Source organism: Octopus bimaculoides, chromosome 30, assembly GCF_046866305.1.
Source record: "Octopus bimaculoides isolate indiv1 chromosome 30, ASM4686630v1, whole genome shotgun sequence".
In the NCBI taxonomy this organism is placed as follows: Eukaryota; Metazoa; Mollusca; class Cephalopoda; order Octopoda; family Octopodidae; genus Octopus; species Octopus bimaculoides.
Window position 1 is genome coordinate 9,949,514 of NC_142957.1, and position 27,500 is coordinate 9,977,013.

Below are 27,500 nucleotides of genomic sequence, written 5' to 3' on the forward strand. Positions count from 1 at the left end.
TATATCGGTATAACTTGATGCAACCCCAAAAATCTGGCTCACCAGTCAGCATCATTAGACTGTGACCGGCATAATAGGAGCTTTATTGGCATATTCAAAACTGTTCCCATAAACAAATTTAAAAGATATATATATATATATATATATATATAGCTGAAGGATTAAAATTAACCAAAGGACATACTAACTATATCTACCTGCTGGAAATAACAGTCAAAATTCATATTTAAATCACCATTTGACTGTTGTTTCCAGCAGGTTGACATACTTAGTATGTCCTTTGATTAATTTTAATCCTTCAGCTATTTAATGCCTTTTTGGGGCAATCGGCTATATTATTGATTCTGTTATTATCATTTTTAAATTGTTACAATAGATAATAATAGAGTCAATAATATCTTTGCAAATTATTTGCTCCTTATTGATATATATATATATATATATATATATATATATATATATATAAGGGTGTGGAGTGAAAGCATTTGAAGAGGCCAGGATGACGCAAGCAGGACTCGAGATATTTAAGGAAAAATGTAAAGATCGAGAAGGTGAATGACAAGGACCTTTTTGTGTGCACAGTCTGTGACAGACCATGTCTGTCTTTGGCTGGCCTCAAATCTCACCTGCGAACCCATGGAAAACAAACTTCAACCGGCTATTCTGATTATATGTCTGTGCACACGTTTGAAAGTGGTGTGTGCCAGAGGGCTTGCAAATCCAATGGGGGTCTTAAAAGACATGTTAGGATCCACAATGAGCAGAACTTACCTGCAGGTATTGGTAGTGCAAATCAGAGGTGCAATCTGTGTGGGTGTTTTTTCAAAACATTGTCTGGTTTAAAAAGCCACATCAGATGCCATGAAAGGGCTAAGGTGTAGGTGCAGGAGGTGGTCAAACTCTGTGTAAGGAGTAGACAACTACCATTATATATTATATATATTTGTATATAGACGCAAGAGTGGCTGTGTGGTAAGTAGCTTGCTTACCAACCACATGGTTCTGGGTTCAGTCTGACTGCGTGGCTCCTTGGGCAAGTGTCTTCTACCATAGCCTCGGGCCAACCAAAGCCTTGTGAGTGGATTTGGTAGACGGAAACTGAAAGAAGCCCGTTGTATATATATTATATATATGTGTGTATATGTTTGTGTGTCTGTGTTTGTCCCACCATCGCTTGACAATTGATGTTGGTGTATTTACGTCCCCGTAACTTAGCGGTTTGGCCCCTCTGGGGTCGGCGCTTTTTCCATTGTGTTTGCTGTGACCATGTGGGGGGCTGAATTACAGGAAATTGTATGTTCCACTCCTTGATGTAAAGTTGTTGTTTGTTCCTTCTCGAGCCGTGCCTGGCTCATAAGGGCCGGTTTCCCTGTTTCATTGGCATATAGGTTCCCCACCTGGACGGAATGCCGGTCTGTCGCAGGTGAGCTGCTAGATGCAGGTGGAAAGGGCGAGAGAAAGTTGTGGCAAAAGAGTCAGCAGAAGCTCACCATTACCTTCTGCTGGAGCCATGTGGAGCTCATAAATACACACATAAATACACTCATAAATACACACATTGTCCAGTCTGAGATTTGAACACATGATCCCTCGACCGCAAGTCCGCTTCTCTAACCACTAGGCCATGTGCCTCCACTGATGTAAAATTATCTCATAAATTGCTCTCGGAGAAAGACAAAAATTCTATTGCGTATCTGTGTTAAGGAAATCAAATTAACATGCTAGAGAGGAAAAATGAGCTGATACAGACGTGATATATTTGGAGGATGGCAGTTAGATATTAAACAGATGTTGTTACACATCGCTGGTCACAGTGTGCTTTTGCATTGCTTTAGCTTTCAAATGATGCCACCCTGCTGGCTAGGCAAGCCGGCCAACAATCCCCCCCACCCACCTGATCAAAGTGGGGACTGGAGCAGTGTGAAATGAAGTGTTTTGCTAAAGAACACAATGCGTTGCCCCGTCAGGGAATTGAACCCACAATCTAGCGATCGTGAGTGCAACGGTCTTACCACAAGGCCACAACACTTTCATGGTAGGAACATAAGGAAAGGGAACACCTAGGCAAACCATCATCATTTAATGTCCATTTTCCATTCTGGCATGGGTTGGACAATTTTAACAGGAGCTGACCGGGCTGAATGCCTGTTTTAGAATGACATTGTAGGGTAGGTGTGAAAGGCTGGATCTGGCCTTGTTTTGAATTAATCATGCATTACCTCATAACTCCAAGATTTCAATGATGTGATCGTTTGTTTTTAGAATGGCATTGTAGGGTAGGTGTGAGAGGCTGGATCTGGCCTTGTTTTGAATTAATTATGCATTATCTCATAGCTTTGAGATTTCAATGAAGTGATCGTTTGTTTTTAGAATGGCATTGTAGGGTAGGTGCGAGAGGCTGGATCTGGCCCTGTTTTGAATTAATCATGCATTATCTCACATCATAGTTTTGAGATTTCAATGAAGTGATCGTTTGTTTTTAGAATGGCATTGTAGGGTAGGTGCGAGAGGCTGGATCTGGCCTTGTTTTGAATTAATCACGCATTACCTCATAACTCCAAGAGTTCAATGATGTGATTGTTTATTCTTAGAAGAAGAACACTGTAGGTTAGATGTGAGAGGCTAGATCTCACCAGTTTGAACGTAAAACAAGTAGAATATCTGGGCCAGATGTGCCCACTATTGAATGCTAAAGGGTTAACCCATACTTGTGCAAGGAAAATGGACAGGTATTGTTGTGTGTGATGGTTTAATTCCTCAGTTTCTCTCACAGGGCATTGCCTGACCTGAAGCTACGGTAACAACAATTTACTCTTGATGGGATATTTATCTTTACTTAAGCATGGATGTTCTGTTAAAACAAGCTATACTACAGTAGAGACTATGAAAGAAACTCTCGTATTGGATTTTGGTGCAAAATGCACTCGTTTATATTGCTAGCAGGGGAGATAAGTCCCCACCAGCGCTGAGCTGAGACAACCAGATCATGTGATTTCGACCTTCCTTGGTCTCGTCAATGAGGGATACTCTACTGCTAGAGAGAGCAGCAAATTCATCATCTCCTTACCACCGATATATATAGACAAACAGTGCAAGATGAGGCACTGGTGTCGCGATCAGGCAATGCTGCGCAATAACAACAAATCTTGAATTGCATCTTACTGCCAGGGAACGGGGTAAGAAGTTTGAAATATTTTTAGGGTGCAAGGCTGGGGTATTTTGGGGTTCCTTTTTAAGCCCTTTCTCTCTTTTCTTCCTTCCATCTTTTTTTAACAATTTAATTTTCAGATTTACTGAACCAAGTATAGATTTGAATGCTTGCTGACATGACTATGGTAAGCTTGGGTAAGATTTCTAACTGAGCAGTTGTTGAGACGGCCATTAAATCGAAATCAATGATTTTTTTTTTTTTTTTTTCAAATTTAAAAAAAAAATTCTTTCATTTATCATCACCATCATCATGACGAAGAATACTGTTTTATTCTTTTGTTTGACCTTTATTTTTCTGTTGTTTTACCTCAAAATTTGTGCCTTGCTCAGAGCACACAAGAGAGACTGTGTTGTTTACTGTTGTTGCATTTTAGCCCCAGGTCAGTCCTGAATGGGAATATTGCTGATCAAAGGCATAACTTGCATTCCAGCCTTTTTTCGAGACAGTAGAGTGACAGACATATAATGAAGATTTGGCTGCTGTTTTTAGCACATTCGCTGACCAGATCCTACGATAAGATATATAATAACATTTAATACTTATTGGCCCACAGCTGAGGGTGATATGCCATTGCTGCTGTGTGCACTTGAACATTGTAAAACACTGAATAAAAATAATTACTGAACAAGTAAAAAAAAAATAATAAATAAAAGCAGATAGGCACAGGTGTGACTAAATCGTATGGTTCTGGGTTCAGTCTCACCGTGTGGCATCTTGGGCAAGTATCTTAAAAGCCTGCCAACCACATGGTTCTGGGTTCAGTCTCACCGTGTGGCATCTTGGGCAAGTATCTTAAAAGCCTGCCAACCACATGGTTCTGGGTTCAGTCTCACCGTGTGGCATCTTGGGCAAGTATCTTAAAAGCCTCCCAACCACATGGTTCTGGGTTCAGTCTCACCGTGTGGCATCTTGGGCAAGTATCTTAAAAGCCTCCCAACCACATGGTTCTGGGTTCAGTCTCACCGTGTGGCATCTTGGGCAAGTATCTTAAAAGCCTCCCAACCACATGGTTCTGGGTTCAGTCTCACCGTGTGGCATCTTGGGCAAGTATCTTAAAAGCCTCCCAACCACATGGTTCTGGGTTCAGTCTCACCGTGTGGCTTCTTGGGCAAGTATCTTAAAAGCCTCCCAACCACATGGTTCTGGGTTCAGTCTCACCGTGTGGCTTCTTGGGCAAGTATCTTAAAAGCCTCCCAACCACATGGTTCTGGGTTCAGTCTCACTGTGTGGCTTCTTGGGCAAGTATCTTAAAAGCCTCCCAACCACATGGTTCTGGGTTCAGTCTCACCGTGTGGCATCTTGGGCAAGTATCTTAAAAGCCTCCCAACCACATGGTTCTGGGTTCAGTCTCACCGTGTGGCATCTTGGGCAAGTATCTTAAAAGCCTCCCAACCACATGGTTCTGGGTTCAGTCTCACCGTGTGGCATCTTGGGCAAGTATCTTAAAAGCCTCCCAACCACATGGTTCTGGGTTCAGTCTCACCGTGTGGCTTCTTGGGCAAGTATCTTAAAAGCCTCCCAACCACATGGTTCTGGGTTCAGTCTCACCGTGTGGCATCTTGGGCAAGTATCTTAAAAGCCTCCCAACCACATGGTTCTGGGTTCAGTCTCACCGTGTGGCTTCTTGGGCAAGTATCTTAAAAGCCTCCCAACCACATGGTTCTGGGTTCAGTCTCACCGTGTGGCATCTTGGGCAAGTATCTTAAAAGCCTCCCAACCACATGGTTCTGGGTTCAGTCTCACCGTGTGGCTTCTTGGGCAAGTATCTTAAAAGCCTCCCAACCACATGGTTCTGGGTTCAGTCTCACCGTGTGGCATCTTGGGCAAGTATCTTAAAAGCCTCCCAACCACATGGTTCTGGGTTCAGTCTCACCGTGTGGCATCTTGGGCAAGTATCTTAAAAGCCTCCCAACCACATGGTTCTGGGTTCAGTCTCACCGTGTGGCATCTTGGGCAAGTATCTTAAAAGCCTCCCAACCACATGGTTCTGGGTTCAGTCTCACCGTGTGGCATCTTGGGCAAGTATCTTAAAAGCCTCCCAACCACATGGTTCTGGGTTCAGTCTCACCGTGTGGCATCTTGGGCAAGTATCTTAATAGCCTCCCAACCACATGGTTCTGGGTTCAGTCTCACCGTGTGGCATCTTGGGCAAGTATCTTAAAAGCCTCCCAACCACATGGTTCTGGGTTCAGTCTCACCGTGTGGCATCTTGGGCAAGTATCTTAAAAGCCTCCCAACCACATGGTTCTGGGTTCAGTCTCACCGTGTGGCTTCTTGGGCAAGTATCTTAAAAGCCTCCCAACCACATGGTTCTGGGTTCAGTCTCACCGTGTGGCTTCTTGGGCAAGTATCTTAAAAGCCTCCCAACCACATGGTTCTGGTTCAGTCTCACCGTGTGGCATCTTGGGCAAGTATCTTAAAAGCCTCCCAACCACATGGTTCTGGGTTCAGTCTCACCGTGTGGCATCTTGGGCAAGTATCTTAAAAGCCTCCCAACCACATGGTTCTGGGTTCAGTCTCACCGTGTGGCTTCTTGGGCAAGTATCTTAAAAGCCTCCCAACCACATGGTTCTGGGTTCAGTCTCACCGTGTGGCATCTTGGGCAAGTATCTTAAAAGCCTGCCAACCACATGATTCTGGGTTCAGTCTCACCGTGTGGCATCTTGGGCAAGTATCTTAAAAGCCTCCCAACCACATGGTTCTGGGTTCAGTCTCACCGTGTGGCTTCTTGGGCAAGTATCTTAAAAGCCTCCCAACCACATGGTTCTGGGTTCAGTCTCACCATGTGGCATCTTGGGCAAGTATCTTAAAAGCCTCCCAACCACATGGTTCTGGGTTCAGTCTCACCGTGTGGCTTCTTGGGCAAGTATCTTAAAAGCCTCCCAACCACATGGTTCTGGGTTCAGTCTCACCGTGTGGCATCTTGGGCAAGTATCTTAAAAGCCTCCCAACCACATGGTTCTGGGTTCAGTCTCACCGTGTGGCATCTTGGGCAAGTATCTTAAAAGCCTCCCAACCACATGGTTCTGGGTTCAGTCTCACCGTGTGGCATCTTGGGCAAGTATCTTAAAAGCCTCCCAACCACATGGTTCTGGGTTCAGTCTCACCGTGTGGCATCTTGGGCAAGTATCTTGTACCATAAGCATCAGGCCAACCAAAGCCTTGTAAATGGATTTGGTCGATGGAAACTAAAAGAAGCTCATCGTATATAAATATATATACACATACACACATACATTCCTGTGTGTGTATTTGTCTGTCTGTCCCTCACTACTGCTTGACAACCGGTTTGTTTATGCCCCCATAACTTAACAGTTTAGTACAGAGGCCAACAGAATAAGTACGAAGCTTTTTTTTTTTTTTTTAAATAAAGTACTTGGGTTGATTCGTACGATAAAAATTCTTCAAGATGGTGCCCCAGCATGGCCACAGTCCAATGACTGAAACAAGTAAAAGATGAAAGATATCTTTTACCTTTTGCATCAGAATGGTATTGTCCTCATTCTCATGGATCTAGAAGATTCCTCCTCTCTCTCCCACCTGGGGTAGCCATGTTATCTCCTTTACAGAAAGTCATCAATTTCCTGTCCCTCTTTCATTCTTAACTCGTTAGCATTCAGGTTATTCTGTCTGATGTAAAGTTTATTTATTCTCATTATTTCAAATTACCAAAGTGGCGAGCTGGCGCAATCGTTAACACACTGGATGAAATGCTTAGTGGTATTTTGCCCGTCGCTACGTTCTGAGTTCAAATTCTGCCGAGGCCAACTTTGCCTTTTGTCCTTTCGGGGTCGAATAAATTAAGTACCAGTTACGCACTGGTAAGGAGTGGCTGTGTGGTAAGTAGCTTGCGTACCAACCACATGGTTCCGGGTTCAGTCCCACTGCGTGGCACCTTGGGCAAGTGTCTTCTACTATAGCCTCAGGCCGACCAAAGCCTTGTGAGTGGATTTGGTAGACTGAAACTGAAAGAAGCCCGTCTTATATATGTATATATATATATATATATATATTTATATGTGTATGTGAATCTGTGTGTCTGTGTTTATCCCCCGAGCATTTCTTGACAACCGATGCTGGTGTGTGTATGTCCCTGTCACTTAGCGGTTCGGCAAAAAGAGACCGATAGAATAAGTACTAGGCTTACAAAGAATAAGTCTCGGGGTTGATTTGCTTGACTAAAGGCGGTGCTCCAGCATGGCCGCAGTCAAATGACTGAAACAAGTAAAAGAGTAAAAGAGTAAGCAAACAACCAGGTTTTCGAGATAATTTCTGGAATCCTAGGTCTTTACTGCCTTCCTTTGTCCCTTGACTCTTTGATGGAGTTGAAGGGGTGTCTGTCTTCTTGGGGCATTTTAAATCTAGGGGAGGATGTCCCTCTGTAGGTGTGAGGAACACAGACGATTTCTTCCAGAGAGAAAGCGACAAATAGAGAAGGAAAAAAAAAGAAGAAAAGCAAATCCCATTGCAGGACGAAGCTTTATATATTAATCGAGCGTGAACGGATGAAAGAAACAATTTGACCTCGGCAGCATTTGAACTCTTGAGACCCCAGATGGAAATAACACAAGACATTTTACATTTGAACTCTTGCCAACTCACTACCCATCAAATATCATAGATATACCTTTTTTCTCTTTTTTTCCCCCCCCTTTTTTTCTAAATCTATTTTTTTAATATTAATTTACTAATGCTATAGTTGAATTTAATTTTAATTTCTAATTCATTTTCTAAATTCATCATTAGATATAATTTGGTTTTGCTTTTCAAGATATTTATTTATTAGCATTATTTTTTTTTTTTTTTTTTGCAAAACTTATGAATGCCATTGATGATAAATGTTATTATAGTAGTAGTAATAATAATAATAATAATAATAAGATTTCTGACAAGGATTCCTTACCATAATCCATTACTATGATGATATTGTATTAATGCTTTATTTTATGTTTTTTTTTAATTTTCATTGCGACAACATCCAGAACCTCTCTCTGATTGCATGGTTTTCCTTCTTCGTCGTTAGGTATGATGGGCGAGGTCATCTATATGACTTGACGCCGTACGATGCCTCTAGCTGCAATAGCAGCTGTGTCATGTCTGACGAAGAAAAGCATATTGAGGCTCTTTGTGACAAGGAACGCTATTTGGAGCTACACACTGACATACAAGAGCAAGCACTGTATGAGGGTGAGTCTTGAGGTTTTCCTGTAATCTTTGATAAATGTCATTCCCTTATTCTTTCACACTGGAGGCGCAATGGCCCAGTGGTTAAGGCAGCGGACTCGTGGTCATAAGATCACAGTTTCGATTCCCAGACCGAGCGTTGCGAGTGTTTATTGAGCGAAAAACACCTAAAGCTCTATGAGGCTCCGGCAGGGGATGGTGGCGAACCCTGCTGTACTCTTCCACGACAACTTTCTCTCACTCTTACTTCCTGTTTCTGTTGTGCCTGTAATTCAAAGGGTCAGCCTTGTCACACTGTGTCACGCTGAATATCCCCCAAGAACTACGTTAAGGGTACACGTGTCTGTGGAATGCTCAGCCACTTGCACGTTAATTTCACAGGGGATGGTGGTGAACCCTGCTGTACTCTTCCACCACAACTTTCTCTCTCTCTCTTTCTTCCTGTTTCTGTTGTGCCTGTAATTCAAAGGGTCAGCCTTGTCATACTCTGTGTCACGCTGAATATCCCCCGAGAACTACGTTAAGGGTACACGTGTCTGTGGAATGCTCAGCCACTTGGGCAAGTGTCTTCTACTTGGGCAAGTGTCTTCTACTATGGTCCCAGGCAATTTCAAGGGAAGCAGGTGGGTAAGTCAAGCACATGGACCCCAGTGTTCAACTGGTATTTGTCAACCTTGGTAGAATTTAAACACATATTATAAAGAGCTGGAGGAACATTTTGTCCAGCACAATAGTGATTCTACCAGCTCACTTCCTTGGATAATAATAATAATAATAATAATGGTAAAATTTCAAATTTTGGCATCAGGCAATTCTAAGGGTTCAGTGTTTAGCTGGTACTTACTTTGTCAACTTCGGTAGCATTTAAGCTCAGCATATAAAAGCATTTTGACCAGCGCAGTAATGATTCTGCCAAATTGCAACCTTGGATAATAATAATAGTAATAATAATAATAATAATAATAATAATATATATAACATAGAGAAAATTGCACTACTGGGTACTGCACACATTCTACGCAAAACACTTTCAATACAGTAAACATAAAAGCACCACAGCAAACCACAGCACATACCCAAGGCGCACAGAGCTGCGCTCGGTAGTGAAGTGAAAGCACGTTATAAAAATAAAACTACTGAACAATAATAATAATAATAATAATAATAATAATGATAATAATAATAATCCTTTCTACCAAGGGCCTGAAAATTTGGGGGAGGTGATTAGTCGATTACATCAACCCCAGTGTTTGAGTGGTGCTTATTTTATTGACCCCGAAAGGATGAAAGGCAAAGTTGACCTCAAACAGAATTTGAACTCAGAACATAGTGACAGGTGAAACACTGCTAAGTGTTTTGTCCAGTGTGCCAATGATCCTGCCAGCTAACCGCTTTAATAATAATAATAATAATGGTGATATTATTTTCACTTTTTTCTGTATTGTTTGTTTTCCAGAGGAAGAATGGAAGCGCTATTATCAGTCCTTGTCGGAGGGTTTCAATGCTGTAGGATTTCTTTATGAACAACCTACTGATTCTTCTGTACCAGAAGATGACGATCAGGAGTTAAATGGTGAGCAGCTTTTGTTATTTCTTTCAAAGAAATTCCCCCATTAAATAAGTTTGGATCCTTGTGATTTGACGGGCAACACTTGTTTTCTTAACGAAACACTTTCAAACTTGGGACACTGGTAGAATGTGTCATACAAAACAACTTTTTCTCTTAGCCTTCTTAACAAAAAATTGTACATCGCAAGTTATTTCATGTTAAAGTTGTTGTATTTCTGTAATTTCAACCAATCACTGACGTCTATTCAGCTGAATACAGTTAATGCTGTTCGGTGTCAAGTGTGTTATTCCCTGTTTAATTATATCATTATTCCCTAGTAAGGGTTTACGGTTTTAGGGTTAGGGTTGGGGTTTTAGGGTTAGGGTTGGGGTTTTAGGGTTAGGGTTGGGGTTTTAGGGTTAGGGTTAGGATTAGGGTTATGGTTATGAGCTATAGGGTTTGGGTTAAGGTTATGGCAAAAATAATCATAACCCTAACTCTAAAACCCGAACCCTAACCCTAAAACCCGAACCCTAACCCTAAAACCCTAAAGCTAAAACCAGTACAAACGCACAGTTTTTGTTGACAAACAACGGCACTAATTTTATTCAAGGGAAAAAATCCCGTAACACCGTTGTTTACATTCCCCGGCGTAATTGTTTTCACCTCAATAGACGTCAGTGATTGGTTGAAATTACCGAAATACGACAATTTTTTACATGAAATAACTTAGAATACAAAATTTTTTATCTGTTCTATACCACAAAATATACAAGTATACGAAGTTTGAAAGTGTTTCGGTACCAAAAACACTACATAAAAAAATGTTGCCCGTCAAATCACAAAGATCCGTTAGTTTGCCATGAGACAAATATATATTGAGGAAGTCAAATCTGTGCCGTACGCACGTGAAGGGGAGAGAGAGAGAGAGAGAAAGAAAGAAAGAGTGTGTTTGTGACAAGGGGAGACACAGAGAGTGTTTGCCAAGCGTCTAAGGGGAAAAAAATGGAAAAGTGGAAGAGGGAGACAAAGCGTCTGAGGAAAATGTCTTCAGCACACACACTTTGAAGTTTGTTGCCATGGCGAAAAGTCAAATCTGTGCCGTAAGCACGTGAAGGAGAGAGAGAGAGAGAGAGGGAGGGAGAGAGAGAGAGAGAGAGAGAGAGAGAAAGCGTCTGCGGACGAAAAATGTCTCTGAGAAAGACAGAGTTTGCCAAGCGTCTAAGAAATAAAAAATTGAAAATGGAAGAGGGAGGCAAAGGGTATTAGGAATGGAAAGGTTTTGAAGTTTGTTGCCATGGCGAAAAGTCAAATCGGTGCCTACGCACCTGAAGGAGAGAGAGAGAGAGTGTTTGTGACAAGGGGAGACACAGAGTGTGTTTGCCAAGCGTCTAAGGAACGGAAAAGTGGAAGAGGGAGGCAGAAAGCATATTAGGAATGAAAATGTAGGTCAGGAAGTGTGAAATGTAAAATGCCTTTTTTTTTTTTTTTTTTCTTAAACATGAGATATAGTTTCAAATATGTTTTTGAAAGACACTATTAGGAGAGGAATGTGTTCGCTAGGAGAGAAATGTGTTCGTTAGGAGAGAAATGTGTTCGCTAGGAGAGAAATGTGTTCGTTAGGAGAGAAATGTGTTCGTTAGGAGAGAAATGTGTTCGTTAGGAGAGAAATGTGTTTGCTAGGAGAGAAATGTGTTCGCTAGGAGAGAAATGTGTTCGCTAGAAGAGAAATGTGTTCGCTAGGAGAGAAATGTGTTCGCTAGGAGAGAAATGTGTTCGCTAGGAGAGAAATGTGTTTGCTAGGAGAGAAATGTGTTCGCTAGAAGAGAAATGTGTTCGCTAGGAGAGAAATGTGTTCGCTAGGAGAGAAATGTGTTTGCTAGGAGAGAAATGTGTTCGCTAGGAGAGAAATGTGTTTGTTAGGAGAGAAATGTGTTTGCATGGATGGTGGTACGCTTGCACTAAATGAGGCTGCAAAGAAAGAGGTCTGGAGATGCCACTGCGATAGATTGCTTAATAAAGAGAATGAATGGGAGAAAGAGAGCCTGCCGTATGTCGACCCAACAGAGGGACCAGCTATCCGAGTTGACAGTACCAGGGTAGATAAAGCAATTAAGAGTATGAAGACAGGGAAAGCCCCCGGCCCATCAGGAATCACTGCAGAGATGCTCAAAATATCTGGCAGTGTTGGCTACAGCCTAGTCACCCGTATTACGAACCAGGTGTTACACGAATGAGTCATGCCCAATGACTGGTGTAGCAGCACCATAGTCAACTGCTACAAAGGTAAAGGTGACGCTTTAGATACAAATAATTACAGAGGCATCAAGCTGTTAGATCAGGTTATGAAAGTTACGGAGAGGGTCACAGCCCAACTAATTAGGGAGCGAATCAATTTAGATGAGATGCAGTTTGGGTTCGTGCCAGGTAAAAGCACCACTGATGCCATATTTCTAGTAAGACAGCTGCAGGAGAAATACCTAGCCAAGTATAAACTTCTGTACCTGGCTTTTGTTGACATGGAGAAAGCCTTTGACAGGGTCCCCCGATCTCTTATCTGGTGGTCAATGAGGAAACTTGGGATAGAAGACTGGTTAGTGAGAGCTGTGCGAGCCATGTACAGAGATGCTGCCAGTAAGGTGAAGGTGATTTAAATTAATTTTGGAACTCTAGCAGCAGAGGTAGTCTCAGTTGGATTGGTATCAAAAGGGTTTTCAATGTTTCTATATTACTATCCTTTATGCGTCTTATAGCAAGGTATTGCTTTAACAATTAATTACCACTATTAATTACTAAATATTAAGTTTTGATGTTTGTATTTATTTTCACTTCTGATACATTTCAATATTTGTTGTTCTTGTAGCTGCCCTTGAAGCCGCAGTTGAGAAGTTTGTGCCTCCAAAAGAACTCCAAGTGCCACCAGATATTGTAATAGTAAGTATTCAACAAATTAGAATTGAGTCTGTCAACACAACACGACACAGACTTAAAAGAAATAACCATATATATGTGTGTGTGTATATATATATATAGTTATTTTTTTGCTTGTCTATATGTGTGTGCATGTGTTTGTATGTTTTTCAACATACAGACAGTGCAACACAGACTTTAAGAAAAGAGAAAGAGAGAGTGAAAGATAGATAGATAGGCTGTGTTGTTCCAATAGTAACTCGCAAGTTTTGATTAAAAATGCGGTAATTTTAAGTGCAAGTCTGTCATCATAGTGCAACGCAGACTTCAAAAGACATCTATATGTATGTATATACATAATACATATAGTTATGTTTTTGGTTGTTTGTGTGTATGTTTCTGTATGTCGTTGAACAGCTAGACAGTGCAACACAGACTTTAGAAAAAGACTTTCACTATAACATCAAGTTGTTGTTATTGAGTAAGAGAAAGAGAGAGCGTGTGGAAGACGGAATTGAAATTTGTTTCAAGAAAAAGAAAGGTGGCTAGCTGGCAGAAACGTTAGCACGCCGGGCGAAATGCTTAGCGGTATTTCGTCTGCCGCTACGTTCTGAGTTCTAATTCCGCCGAGGTCGACTTAGCCTTTCATCCTTTCGGGGTCAATTAAGTAAGTACCAGTTACGCACTGGGGTCGATGTAATCGACTTAATCCGTTTGTCTGTCCTTGTTTGTCCCCTCTGTGTTTAGCCCCTTGTGGGCAATAAAAAAAAAATAAGAAAAAGAAAGCACACGTTGTTGAGTATATCAATGTGATTCATTGTTGTAGGCCCCTGCTGAAGGATTTATTTCATCTTGACTACATCATTACCTGGTAAGCATAGCTCCGGGTAACAACTAGTGTACATTAACCCCGATCTAACTCCTGTTTTATTTCTGTGTATTTACAGCCGGAGAGCAATAAGATCAATGCTATTATCGAAAGAACTGCCAACTTTGTAGTGATGCAGGGAGGACAAATGGAGATCATGTTAAAGACAAAACAATCCTCAAATCCCCTCTTTGAGTTCCTGAACATTGATAATAGTCTTTGCCCTTATTATAAACATGTCATAAAGATGATAAAATCTGGGAAATATAAGCCAAATATTGAAAATGCTCCCGATGATGAAGGTAAGATTTTATTTTGTTGTCGGGATCTTCTTTGTCTTTTCGTTACCATAATAATAGTTTGGCTGGGGACCATATAACTTCATTTCTCTCTGTTTCTCTCTCTTTCTCCATCTGCCTGTCTGTCTCAGAGACGGACAGGCATAGATAATAGTTTGCATGGTTATGGTTAGGATTTTGGGCTCACGATTGTTAGATTGTGGTTTCAATTCCTGGACTTGGCAATGCGTTGTGTTCTTGAGCAAAACACCTCATTTCACTGTTGCTCCAGTCTACTCTGCTGTAGAAATGAGTACTACTAGTGGAGGCATTTCGCTTAATGGTTAAGGCGTTGGATTCATGACTGTAAGGTCTTGGTTTCAATCCACGCACCGGGTGAGCCATTGTGTTCTTGAGCAAAACACCTCATTTCACTGTTGCTCCAGTCTACTCCGCTGTAGAAATGAGTACTACTAGTGGAGGCATTTCGCTTGGTGGTTAAGGTGTTGGATTCATGACTGTAAGGTCTTGGTTTCAATCTACGGACCGGGTGAGCCATTGTGTTCTTTCGCCCCAACTTTCTCCCTGTTTTTTGAGTAAAGCTGCGATGGACTGGCGTCCCTTCCAGCTGGCGGGGAACACATATGCCATAGAAACTGGGCATTAGGCTTTAAAAGGGCGCATAAATAATAATAATAATAATAATATATATATATATATAACATTGAGATTTTGAGAACTGTTGTTCTTATAGATCTTACATACACCCAAGAAATAATATTAGGACCATTTTATCACTGATTAGGAAACATATCTAATGTAGCTACTTGGCAAAGTAATTCGCGAAAAAGATCTCTTTTGAATTCTCTTATCCAAGCAAGCAAGAAGAACTCAAATTATTTTTTATATTCTAATTTCATTTTCCTAATTTATGAATGTTGTACTAATATTTAGTGTTTGTTCTCGCAAAACATGGAATTACACAGAATATGGTATTTGACTATACAGGTGTAAAGGAATATACATTTTCACGGGACTTTGAACTCTTTATTTATCAAACTTTACAGTGGATAACTGCACCCACTCGCTTTTCTTATTTTTCCCATCCTACTTTTTAGAATTAGCATTTTTTGTAAGGCCATCTAGCCCTTGTGAGAAAATGTGTTTATATGCAAATATGTCAATAGGTATACAATGAGAAAGGAAAGAGGAAAAAAAAAGAAAAAAGAAAATTGCTTTGTAATGAAATTTCAATGGGTTGACCACACCAAATTGAAAAGAAATCTCTCTCTCTCTCTCTCTCTATATATATATATATATATATTATATATATATATATATATATATATATATATATACCCTTTCCGCACCCTTTACTTTTCTTTTTTCTTGTTTGTCCTGCTCCCCCAATTTAAAAAAAAATTTTCTTCCTCTTTTGTCTCCAAACAAACAATATAATTGAAAAAGAATTTCTTTCTCTGTTTATTTCCCCCTCTTTGCTCTTCTTTCTCCTCCCCCCCTCTCCACAAAAAAAATATTCTCCTTTTCTAAACAAAGCAAAAGACAAAAATAACATGAAAATGTTCTGTTTTTTTGTCTACATATTTGTTTAAATTTTTCTCGGCAGGTTTGATAAACAAACGAAAGCGCAGATAAAGAACGCCTCCTTTTTGCAATATACAATATCTGTACACCACTTCAAATACTCTATACATATACATACAGATTTAAGGAAGAACTTTATGTTCGAGAAGGTGAATCACAAGGACCTTTTTGTGTGCACAGTTTGTGATAGAACCATGCCTTTCTTTTGCTGGGCTCAGATCTCATTTGCAAACCCATGGAAAACGAACCTCCACCGACTATTCTGCCTATATATCTGTGCACACCTTTGAAAGCAGTGTGTGTCAGAAGGTTTGCAAATCTAACGGAGGCCTCAAAAGACATTTTTGGATCCACAAAAATCAGAACTTAACTGCAGCTCTTGGTGGTCCAAATTGGATGAAAGGCAAAGTCGACCTCGGCGGAATTCGAACTCAGAACGTAACGACAGACAAGATATCGCTAGGCATTTTGCCCGGCGTGCTAACAATTCTGCCAGCTCGCTGCCCTAAGTTGTCATCATCATCATCATCATCATCATCGTTTAACGTCCGCTTTCCATGCTAGCATGGGTTGGACGATTTGACTGAGGACTGGTGAAACCAGATGGCTACACCAGGCTCCAATCTGATTTGGCAGAGTTTCTACAGCTGGATGCCCTTCCTAACGCCAACCACTCAGATAGTGTAGTGGGTGCTTTTACGTGTCACCCGCACGAAGGCCAGTCAGGCGGTACTGGCAACGGCCACGCTCAAAATGGTGCATTTCATGTGCCACCCGCACAAGAGCCAATCCAGGGGCACTGGCAACGATCTCGCTCAAAAATCCCATGAAGGCCAGCCAGGCGGCACTGGCAACGGTCACCTTCGTATTAATACTGTCTTTGTCACTAATAAACATATAGATTTAGATGTGTGTGTGTGCTTACCGTTGTTATGTCACCTCAGACCATTGTCTTATCTGCTGTACTATGTCTTGTTTACAAGGACTGACCTGAATGTTATTTCTGTTTTGACCTGTAGATGGAGAAGACCAGAACAGTTACCTCCATCCGCTGTTGAGCGTGAAACCTGGCAAAGCTGAGGCCCGCAAACCCATCAAACTTCCTGCTGTTGACATGCACAATACTGCTTATGGGGATCTCGTCCGATCCGTGAAGGCAGCCACGGCACGACATCAGAATGCTAAGAAGAGGTAAGCCATTTATGTGTGTGTGTGTGTGTGAGAGTAACATTCCAGGGTACCCCACCCACATTAAACAACAGCAAACTATTGTTATTCTTTTAAAGTCTTATTTCTCCCTCACTCCCTCCTTCTCTCTCTTCTCTCATGCACAGCATGTTTAGACACTGATGATCTGTCATCGAACATTGGTCATGTCATAGGCGCAGGTGTAGCTGTGTATCTAAGATGTTTGTTTCCCAACCACATGGAATATTTTGTGTGTGTGTGTGTGTGTGTGTGTATGTTTGTTTTGACACTATGTGTTAATTGTAAACGAGCAGGCGCAGGAGTGGCTGTGTGGTAAGTAGCTTGCTTACCAACCACATGGTTCCGAGTTCAGTCCCACTGCTTGGCAAGTGTCTTCTACTATAGCCTCGGGCCGACCAAAGCCTTGTGAGTGGATTCGGTAGACGGAAACTGAAAAGAAGCCCGTCGTATATATATGTATATATATGTGTGTGTATGTTGTGTATCTGTGTTTGTCCCCCCAATATCGCTTGACAACCGATGCTGGTGTGTCTATGTCCCCGTAACTTAGCTGTTCGGCAAAAAGAGACCGATAGAATAAGTACCAGGCTTACAAAGAATATGTCCTGGGGTCGATTTGATTCGACTAAAGGCGGTGCTCCAGCATCGCCGCAGTCAAATGACTGAAACTAGTAAAAGAGTAAAAAAGAGCGTCACTATCGTACAAGCAGTGTCATTTGTTTTCAGTGTTTTGTGAGAATATGTCTTCTGGCGAAGAGGGGGGAATATTACTTTTGCTTGGGGGCAGGTGAGGGTTAGCGACAGGAAGGGTGCCCAGCCATAGAAAACTCTGCCTCAATAAACTCATCTGACCCATGCAAGCATAGAGAAGTAGATGTTGAAATGATGATAATAATGTTGATACAAGAGTAACAACATCATTATATGTGTGTGTGTGTGTAGAAATGCACGTGCATACATTGTTAATATGGTGTCAAGTCGTCCCCCCCCCCCTCCCATTTACTTTGCTCTTTGTGTATGTGTGCCTCATTCTTTCTTCTTCTCCACAGTAAATCCAAAGATGCTGACACATCTGACCAGAAACCAACGGTGTCACCGTTCTTGTCTGAACCGATCTACCCGAACAATGTACCACCTCCACCTGGAGTCGAACCGGTTACCCTACCCCCTGCTAATCAACCTGAACCCCCGGGCACTGATGCCAGTCACACGTCTGGCCCTTCTGCTGAAACCACTGAACAAGCAGAAAGTACAGCGTACGGGTAAGTGGTTTTTCGTTTTATTTATATATTTATTAGATCAGTCCAGCTGCGGCAATGACTCTTCTATAGTTTCACAAAGGATATTGTATAAGTGCAGGTATGGCTGTGTGGTGAAGAAATTTGCTTCCAAAACATGGTTTTTGGGTTCGGTTCCACTGCATGGCAATTTGGGCATCTTCTACTATTGCTCCAGACTGACCAAGTGGATTTGGTGGATGGAAACTGGAAAAAAACCTGTTCTGTTGATTGGATCAACTGGAGCACTTGTAACGGACGGTGTCTGCAGCAGTGGTAGTATATTATTTACATATGAAAAAAGTGTATATAAATACACTTTTACTTGTTTCAGTCTTTTGACTGTGGCCATGCTGGAGCACCACCTTTAGTTGAGCAAATCGACCCCAGGACTTATTCTTTAGAAGCCTAGTACTTATTCTATCGGTTTCTCTTTTGCCGAACCGCTAAGTTACGGGGACATAAACACACCAGCATCAGTTGTCAAGCGATGTTGGGGGGACAAACACAGACACACAAACACATACATATACATATATACGACAGGCTTCTTTCAGTTTCCGTCTACCAAATCCACTCACAAGGCTTTGGTCGGCCTGAGGCTATAGTAGAAGACACTTGCCCAAAGTGCCACGCAGTGGGACTGAACCCGGGACCATGTGCTTGGTAAGCAAGCTACTTACCACACAGCCACTCCTATATATATTGTTTGTATGTGAAATGTGCATGTAAATATATATATGTTAAGGATGTGCTTGTCTGTTGAGTACTCAACCACTTGCACGTTAATTTGAAGAGCAAGCACTTCTGTTGATCAGATCAACTGGAACCCTTATTGTCATTACTGGCAGAATGCCAGTTAAGGGCTACTGTAAAACATATATTGATAGTGAAGTGTGTATATTGTGTATAGCGCTACTGTAGAATGTATACAGTGAGGTGTGTATAAGTAATTGTTCTGCTGATGGTATTATTATTATTTTTTTTTTCTTTCAGTGACAATGGTTCGCCAAAGGGCCACATTATACCCCCGCCACCTGATGTCCAACCTGTTATCGACAAGATGGCCCTCTACGTAGCCAAAAATGGCATTGAGTTTGAAATAGTGGTGAAGAACAAATGCGACCCTCGATTTGAATTCCTCATGGAGGATCACCTCCACTACTCTTACTATGAATTTAAAAAGAACTTACATATGAAGGTTTGTTAGTTGTTTTCATTGAGGCCCCTGGATGTTGGGGTGGTAGTGCAACCCTCAAATACACTCATTTAGTTCTAGGTTCAGCCCCTATTGCGTGGCACTTCAAGACAGTGTCTCCACTTGTAGTGGCCTTGGGGTAGTGAGATTTGGTTGATGGAAATTGTGTTAAAGCCTACAGTATGTGTATGGAGCCAGTGAATGGTTTAGAACTCACTTTGCAGTTACAAGGCTTTGGGTTCAATCCTACTGTGGTACATCGAGCAAAATCATTTTTCTCTATGGTCTCTGGGCAATGCAGGATTGAACCTGTAATTCAGAGATGTAACCCTGTCACATACTGTATCATGCTTAATTTCAGCTGAGAGTTATGTTAACAGTACATGTGTTTGTGGAATACTCTGCCATTTTTATTGGTAGCTAGTTGAGCTGATCAAATATCTGGAAATTTATGGTCAGAAATTCTGGCGAAGATCCATTATTAGTAATATTAGGTACTTATCTGTTGTATTACTGCCAGTAAAACTATTGTGTGTGTGTGAAAAAGTTGAATTATATTTTGTCCTTTTATTTTGGAGGGTTCCAAAAGACGATTTCTAATAAAGATTCTTCATATTTTGCTGGTAGCTTACTGGCATAAGTTTGAGAATATGAAAATAATACTTGTATATGGTGTGTTATTTGAATTTCTGGAAAGGTATCCCATAGAACTCAACAAATTTGTTAAAATTTGAAAGAATTTAAAATTCTTTCAAAATTTAACATCTTCTCTTCTCCATTTCTAACAAATTTGTTGAGTTCTATGGGATACCTTTCCAGAAATTCACATAATACACTATATATATATATATATATATAAAGTTAAAACTTACTTGCAAATGGACGCGTAGCGTTTGCTATCTGTTCATTCTGTTGTCCGTAAAAGAAATCTGTTTTTTGTGCTTTGTTTATGTTCCCGTTCCTTTTTTGTCCATGTTTTTTGACGTCCTGTACCCGGATATGCATCTATATATATACATGTAGATGTAGGTATGTACATATATGTATGTATAAATGCATATGCGCATATATCATTTGTATTATACATATATATATATATATATACATACTCATATACACACACACATATATACAGACATATACATACATACATATATACACACACGCACACACCTGTGTGCATGCACCAGTCAGACCAGCTGATGTGTGGTTTTCTAAAACAGGAATTTGAGCAAGAGAAATCGAAATCTGAAGAACAGAAGGCCTCCCAAAATAAAGGGGTCAGTTTCTCAATAAAGACCAAGACGAAGGAACAGGAGAGTGTGTCATTTGAGAAACGACCGGTGTTTAGCTACGAGAGTAGCGAAGAAGGGAGTGAAGTGGGTAAGTAAAGTCCTTGTTTAACCCTTCAGCATTTAAACTGGCCATATCCGGCCTAAATAGTCTACTTGTCTTATGCTCAAATTAGCCAGATCCAGCCTCTCACACCTACCCTTTTACAAACTCTTAAAGGACAGTATACATTTTAATATTTTTTAATATTTTAATTAATGTTACCTTGCTTGGAAATAGGTAGTGTTAGTGACAGGAAGAGCATCCATCTGGCGTTAGAAAATCTGCCTCGATGAATTTTGCCCAACCAATGCCAGCATTGGAAGATTTGGCATTAACTGATGGTGAAAGAGAGAGTAGTTGGAGGTGTGGTTTAGTCCCAAGACATTCCTTTCTCCAATGGGTGTATTATGATCAGAGCCATTCCAGCCATGACTGTCTTGTCTTTTATTATTTCATGGACAGCATTGTCCCATACATCTTTAAGACGGTTGCCAGTGATTTGTTTGTTCTTTCTTGCGGGTCAAAGAACCTAGGCTTTTCTCGTAGGTTTCTGCAGAAAATAGTGTTTATTGTCGCAGGACCCAGAGACTTTTAAATGTTTCTTTCCTTCCTTCCTTCCTTCCTTCCTTCCTTCCTTCCTTCCTTCCTTTCTTTCTTTATCATCATCATCTTCTTTCCCTCTTCCTCCTCCCTTTTCTCTTTCCCTCTTTTCTTCTCCCTTCTTCTATTGGACACCCGTCCATCCTCGCCACACGCTGTTATCCACCCCTATCCATATGCTCATCCCTGCTTTCTTCTCCCATCAGATGAGTTGAAGCCAACCCAGTCCAGCAACCCCATTGTAGAAATGGTCGAGAATCAGGTGAAGAAGGTGGAGGCCAAAATGGTGGCAGAGGAGAAAGTGGAGGGACGAGAATCCAATCATGACAGCATGAGCAGGAAAATGGGTGAGTTCTCCCCTTATTGTTTTGTTTGTATTGATAAATTAAGTACCAGTTACGCACTGGGGTCGATGTAATCGACTTAATCCCTTTGTCTGTCCTTGTTTGTTCCCTCTATGTTTAGCCCCTTGTGGGCAATAAAGAAATTAGAAACGTTAACACGCCAGGCGAAATGCTTAGCGGTATTTCGTCTGGCGTTACGTTCTGAGTTCAAATTCCACCGAGGTCGACTTTGCATTTCGTCCTTTCGGGATCGATAAATTAAGTACCAGTTACACACTGGGGTCGATGTAATCGACTTAATCCCTTTGTCTGTCCTTGTTTGTTCCCTCTATGTTTAGCCCCTTGTGGGCAATAAAGAAATTAGAAACGTTAACACGCCAGGCGAAATGCTTAGCGGTATTTCGTCTGGCGTTACGTTCTGAGTTCAAATTCCACCGAGGTCGACTTTGCATTTCATCCTTTCGGGATTGATAAATTAAGTACCAGTTGCATACCGGGGTCAATCTAATCGACTGGCTCCCTCCCCCAAAATTTTGTGCCTTGGGCCTAGAGTAGAAAGGAATCTGGTCGGATCCAACCAGTCACACTGATCCTACAATGTCTTATTCTAAATATAAACAATCATATCTTCAAAATCTTGCAGCTACAAGACAATATATGATCAATTTTAAAACGTGGGTAAAGAAGCATTGGATTTGATAAATTAATTTGAATGCCAAAGGATTAGAAATTACATATTTTAATGCACAAAATGTCTTCCTGAATATATATTGCCGAAATTGTGTCTTTTATGCCATCAAATGTGGAGGCGCAATGGCCCAGTGGTTAGGGCAGCGGACTCGCGGTGGTAGGATCGCGGTTTCAATTCCCAGACTGGGTGTTGTGAGTGTTTATTAAGCGAAAACACCTAAAAGCTCCACGAGGCTCCGGCAGGAGATGGTGGCGAACCCTGCTGTACTCTTTCACCACAACTTTCTCTCTCTCTTTCTTCTTGTTTCTGTTGTGCCTGTATTTCAAAGGGGTCAGCCTTGTCACACTCCGTGTCACGCTGAATACCCCACCCGAGAACTACGTTAAGGGTACACGTGTCTGTGGAGTGCTCAGCCACTTGCACGTTAATTTCACGAGCAGCAGGCTGTTCCGTTGATCGAATCAACTGGAACCCTCGACGTTGTAAGCGACGGAGTGCCAACAGCAACATGCCATCAAATACAGTTGTTAATGTTCAATGCATCGAACTATATTCTATTAATACTAATTGCTTTGTTAACCATTTGCAGCTGAAGAAAAACTGAAAGACCGGCTGGCTTTAGCTGCCCGAGAGAAACTATCTCAGGCGACTAAAGAGAAACAACTGCAGGCTGAACGCAAACGTAAGGCAGCTCTGTTTATTAACATGTTGAAGTCCTCGAACCAGTTGGTTACCAACCCTAATAACTCGGATAAGGATCACTCAGATACTGGAGGTAAGTTCCATGTTACTTTTAGTAATGGTGGTCTCGTGTATGTGACCTTGAAACAGTGGTTAAAAGTACATGGGAAATTGCTAGTGGTGTTGTGGTGTTTGTGACCCTGATAGTGTTGTAGTGTATGTGTTTTTTCCTTTTATCTGTTCCAGTCATGAGAGCTCCACCTTTAGTTGAACCAAATCGACCCCAGAGCTTATTCTTTGTAAGCCCAGTACTTATTCTATCAGTCTCTTTTGCCAAACCGCTTAGTTGCGGGGATGTATACATACCAGCGTTGGTTGTGACAAGCAATGATGGGGAGACAAACATATACATTCATATATATCATCATCGTCGTTTAACGTCCGCTTTCCATGCTAGCATGGGTTGGACGATTTGACTGAGGACTGGTGAAACCGGATGGCTACACCAGGCTCCAATCTAAATTTGGCAGAGTTTCTACAGCTGGATGCCCTTCCTAACGCCAACCACTCAGAGTATATATATATATATATATATATATATATATATATATATATATATATATATATATATATATATATATGTATATATAGATATATATACACGACGGGCTTCTTTCAGTTTCCAAGTACCAAATCCACTCATAAGGCTTTGTTGATCTGAGGCTATAGTAGAAGACACTTTCCCAAGATGACATGTAAGTGGGACTGAACCCAGACCCATGTGGTTGGGAAGCCAGCTTTTTACCACACAGCCATGCCTATATATATATATATATATATATATATATATATATATATATATATATATATTTATATGTATACTTTATTTAAAAGCAGCAGAAATATATTACTCTACCTCTGGTATTTGAGTACTCTTTTTTCCACCTTGTTGCACATTTTATGTGCTTACTCCAGTATATATATATATATATATATATATATATATATATATATAAAATATATAGTTTTAGGGAAAATAACCAAGTTTCAAGAACTCATCAATGAAAATCCACTCAATTTAATTTTAATTTTTAATAAATTGATTTTAATTGAGTTTTTTCCTGTAACTTTGGATTTTGTCCCTAATATTATTATATATATATATATATATATGTGTGTGTATCTGTGTGTACAGGCTTCTTTAGGTTTCCATAGTTTCCATCTACCAAATCCAGTCCCAAGGCTTTGGTCAATCTGGAACAAAAACAGAAAACACTTGCTCAATGTGCCATACAATGGAACTGAACCCAAAACATTGTGTTTGCTGAGCAAACCTCTCACCTACATCGCCACGTCTGTAGATTTTACTGTGTTATGTTTCCATTAATGTTTTTTTTTTTGTGCTTCTCTGTTTAGGCTGTGTGTCTTTGGCCAGCTCCAGTGGCAACACCCCTGTGCTGCACCATAAAACTGCAGATCTTGAGGAAGTCTACTTGTCTGCTGATGGCTCTCATCACATCTACGACGCTACAAACAACGTACAAGATGGCGGCTACTTGTACGACAACTCCAGTAACCATAGTAAAGGCCACCACAGTTGTTCAGACAGCCCTCTTAGTAAAAAGTCACCAACGCCACCTGGTGGTTACGTCACAAAAAGGTAGGTAATAATTTTATTTTACAAGTGTGTGTGTGTGTGTGTGTGTGTAAAAATCTCCATCACAGAACAGTACATTATTTTTATATATGTGTATATATATATATATATATATAATACAAATGATATGTGAGCACATGCATATATACATACATATATGTACATACCTACATATAGATGCATATCCGGGTACAGGACGTCAAAAAGTCGTGGACAAAAAAGGAACGGGAACATAAACAAAGCACAAAAACCGAACTTTTTTTTACGGACGACAGAATGAACACATAGGAAAACAGACAAGCCACGTATGGAACTTTTCCTTCATCAGCTGCCTCTATTCTAAACTAGGCGTTTCGAAGATGAGGCAGAACGCGCTCATATATATATATATATATATATATATATATAAAATGTGTGTGTGTGCTAACACTTTGATTGAGTAGGGCCATGTTCAAAGACATTCTATCCTTGGCCATCTCCTATCATTTTGTGCATCTGGAAGCACATAGTGCTATATGTACTTTCTTTATTTAAGGCTGTAGAATGTGATTTACAGTTGATTTGGCTTCTATTTCCAGCAAGTCATGTATGAAAGGGTCATCAATCCAGGGGTGTGGAGCCTGTTGTGCTATATTTGTTGGTCTTCTTTGAAGCTCCATCTGCAAATAACCTTTTTGTATTTCCTTTTGCAGATACAACTCCAGCGCTTCTTCATCTCAACGAAGAGAAAGCTCGCAGCCCCAGGAGCGTTCGAGGTCTCCGGTCAGTCGTAAATCAAGGAAGCGCAGCCCGTCAAGGAAACACAGTCGTTCCAAGTCTCCAGGCAAACAGTCAAAGAGGAGCAAATCCCCAAGTCCACACAAACACAGGAACCATTCAAAATGCAGGTAAGTGGAACGGGGGCATTACTGTGTGCAGGGGAGGTGGATTCCTGCCAAGTAGTAGTAGTAGTAGTGATAGTGGAAGTGGTAGTAGTAGTAGTAGTGGAAGTGGTAGTAGTAGTAGTGGAAGTGGGGGTAGTAGTAGTAGTAGTAGTAGTGGTAGTAGTGGAAGTAGTAGTAGTAGTAGTAGTAGTACAAGTGGTAGTAGTAGGTAGTCGTAATGGTAGTGGTAGTAGTCGTAGTAGTAGTAGAAGTGGTAGTAGTAGGTAGTCGTAATGGTAGTAGTAGAAGTGATAGTAGTAGTAGTAGTATAGTAGAAGTGGTAGTAGTAGTAGTAGTAGTAGTAGTGGTAGTAATCATCCTTTCTACTCTAGGCCTAAGGGGCCTGAAATGTGTGGAGGAGGATGGTCAGTTACACTGGTACTTATTTTATTGACTCTGAAAGGGTGAAAGATTGAACTCAGGACGTAAAGACAACCGAAATGCTTAGCAGCAGGCTACATAATATGTACTGGTGATGGTGTCATACAGAAAGCGCTGGTGGTGTTGGTGCCATGTAAAAAAGCACCCATTACACTTTGTAAAGTGGTTGGCATTAAGAAGGGCATCCAGCTGTTGAAACCAAGCGAAATCATACAATGAGCCTAGTGTTGATCCCAGCCTTGCCGCTTCCTGTCAAGCCATCCAACCCATGCCAGCATGGAAAGCAGATGTTAAATGTTGATTTTGATGTTGATGATGATGATGGAGGGCAGTTTCTATGCATCCTACTTTGTGTTTTCTTTCTCCCTTCAGATCAGTATCACGTTCACCCAATAAATACAGCTCGTCGAGTCGTCAACTACGACTGATTGAACAGTCTCCCAAGCAATACAGCAGGCACCAATCACCCGCACACCATTCCAGATCTCACCTCAGCAGTGCTGTTTCCTCGCAGACACGTGTGGAGAAGTCCCGATCCAGATCCAGGTCTCGCTCCTTCAAAGAACGTTCCAAATCCCCGTATTCGAGGAAGTCTGGCAAAAGCCCCTCCAGAAAGCAAGGCTACTCCAAATCTCCATCAAAGAAAAGTAAATCGCGTTTAAAGTCTCCCAGCTCCAAGAAGAAGCACAAAAGGTCCCGGTCAAGGTAAGTTCTTCGAGCGGCGCTAACAGGAGGGCAGGACCAGTCATTTAGATTGTATGGCCATGCTGGAGCACTGCCTCATTACAGTCTTGCCTGTGTGGTCTTGGCACTGGACCTCAAACTCCATTTACAACCAATTCCTCTTCAGTGAATTTGGTAGATGGAAACTGTGTGGAAACCTATTGTGTGTGTGTGTGTGTATATATATATATATATATATATATATATATATACACACACAGGTGTAAGAGTGGCTGTGTGGTAAGTAGCTTGCTTACCAATCACATGGTTCCGGGTTCAGTCCCACTGCGTGGCACCTTGGGCAAGTGTCTTCTACTATAGCCTCAGGCCGACCAAAGCCTTGTAAGTGGATTTGGTAGACGGAAACTGAAAGAAGCCCGTCCTGTATATATATATATATATATATATATATATATATATATATATTTATATATATGTATGTATATATGTTTGCATGTCTGTGTTCGTCCCCCGCAACATCACTTGACAGCCAATGCTGATGTGTTTACGTCCCTGTAACTTAGCAGTTCGACAAAAGAGGCTGATAGAATAAGTACTAGGCTTCCAAAGAATAAGTCCTGGGGTCGATTTGCTCGACTAAAAAGGCAGTGTTCCACATATATGTACACATACATACATACATACACACACATATACACGTATGCACATACATATGCATATAGTGTTGTAGTGTGTTTCGATTGGAAATTTAGCTGTTATTTCTATCTGGCTTTGTAACCATGGAAACCACAAAGAGATGCCTTTGTTTAACTCTGCGTCTGTTCTTCTCATGCGACCTCTCCCTGTTACGTTTCTTTCTCGAAGGTCTCCCAGCAAGAAACAGCAGAAGCTGTCAAGATCCGAAAACGACAAACA

The 27,500-nt window shown here is 41.1% G+C and overlaps 1 protein-coding gene across 2 annotated transcripts in view; it reads left to right on the forward strand.

Moving 5' to 3' along the window:
- The window catches only part of LOC106874213 (splicing factor, suppressor of white-apricot homolog), a 39,734-nt gene that overhangs the window by 4,973 nt on the left and 7,261 nt on the right, over window positions 1-27,500 (forward strand). For both annotated transcript variants that reach the window (XM_089346018.1, XM_089346017.1), the window contains exons 2-15: window positions 8,235-8,398; window positions 9,852-9,968; window positions 12,808-12,878; window positions 13,802-14,024; window positions 16,625-16,796; window positions 17,864-18,076; window positions 19,088-19,292; window positions 20,513-20,672; window positions 21,431-21,571; window positions 22,849-23,034; window positions 24,357-24,600; window positions 25,290-25,484; window positions 26,274-26,606; window positions 27,450-27,500. The exon at window positions 27,450-27,500 is cut by the window's right edge and continues 141 nt beyond it. In XM_089346018.1, the coding sequence (XP_089202144.1) occupies window positions 8,305-8,398; window positions 9,852-9,968; window positions 12,808-12,878; window positions 13,802-14,024; window positions 16,625-16,796; window positions 17,864-18,076; window positions 19,088-19,292; window positions 20,513-20,672; window positions 21,431-21,571; window positions 22,849-23,034; window positions 24,357-24,600; window positions 25,290-25,484; window positions 26,274-26,606; window positions 27,450-27,500 (2,405 nt within the window). In that variant the 5' untranslated portion in view covers window positions 8,235-8,304. The remainder of the gene's footprint in view (window positions 1-8,234; window positions 8,399-9,851; window positions 9,969-12,807; window positions 12,879-13,801; window positions 14,025-16,624; window positions 16,797-17,863; window positions 18,077-19,087; window positions 19,293-20,512; window positions 20,673-21,430; window positions 21,572-22,848; window positions 23,035-24,356; window positions 24,601-25,289; window positions 25,485-26,273; window positions 26,607-27,449) is intronic.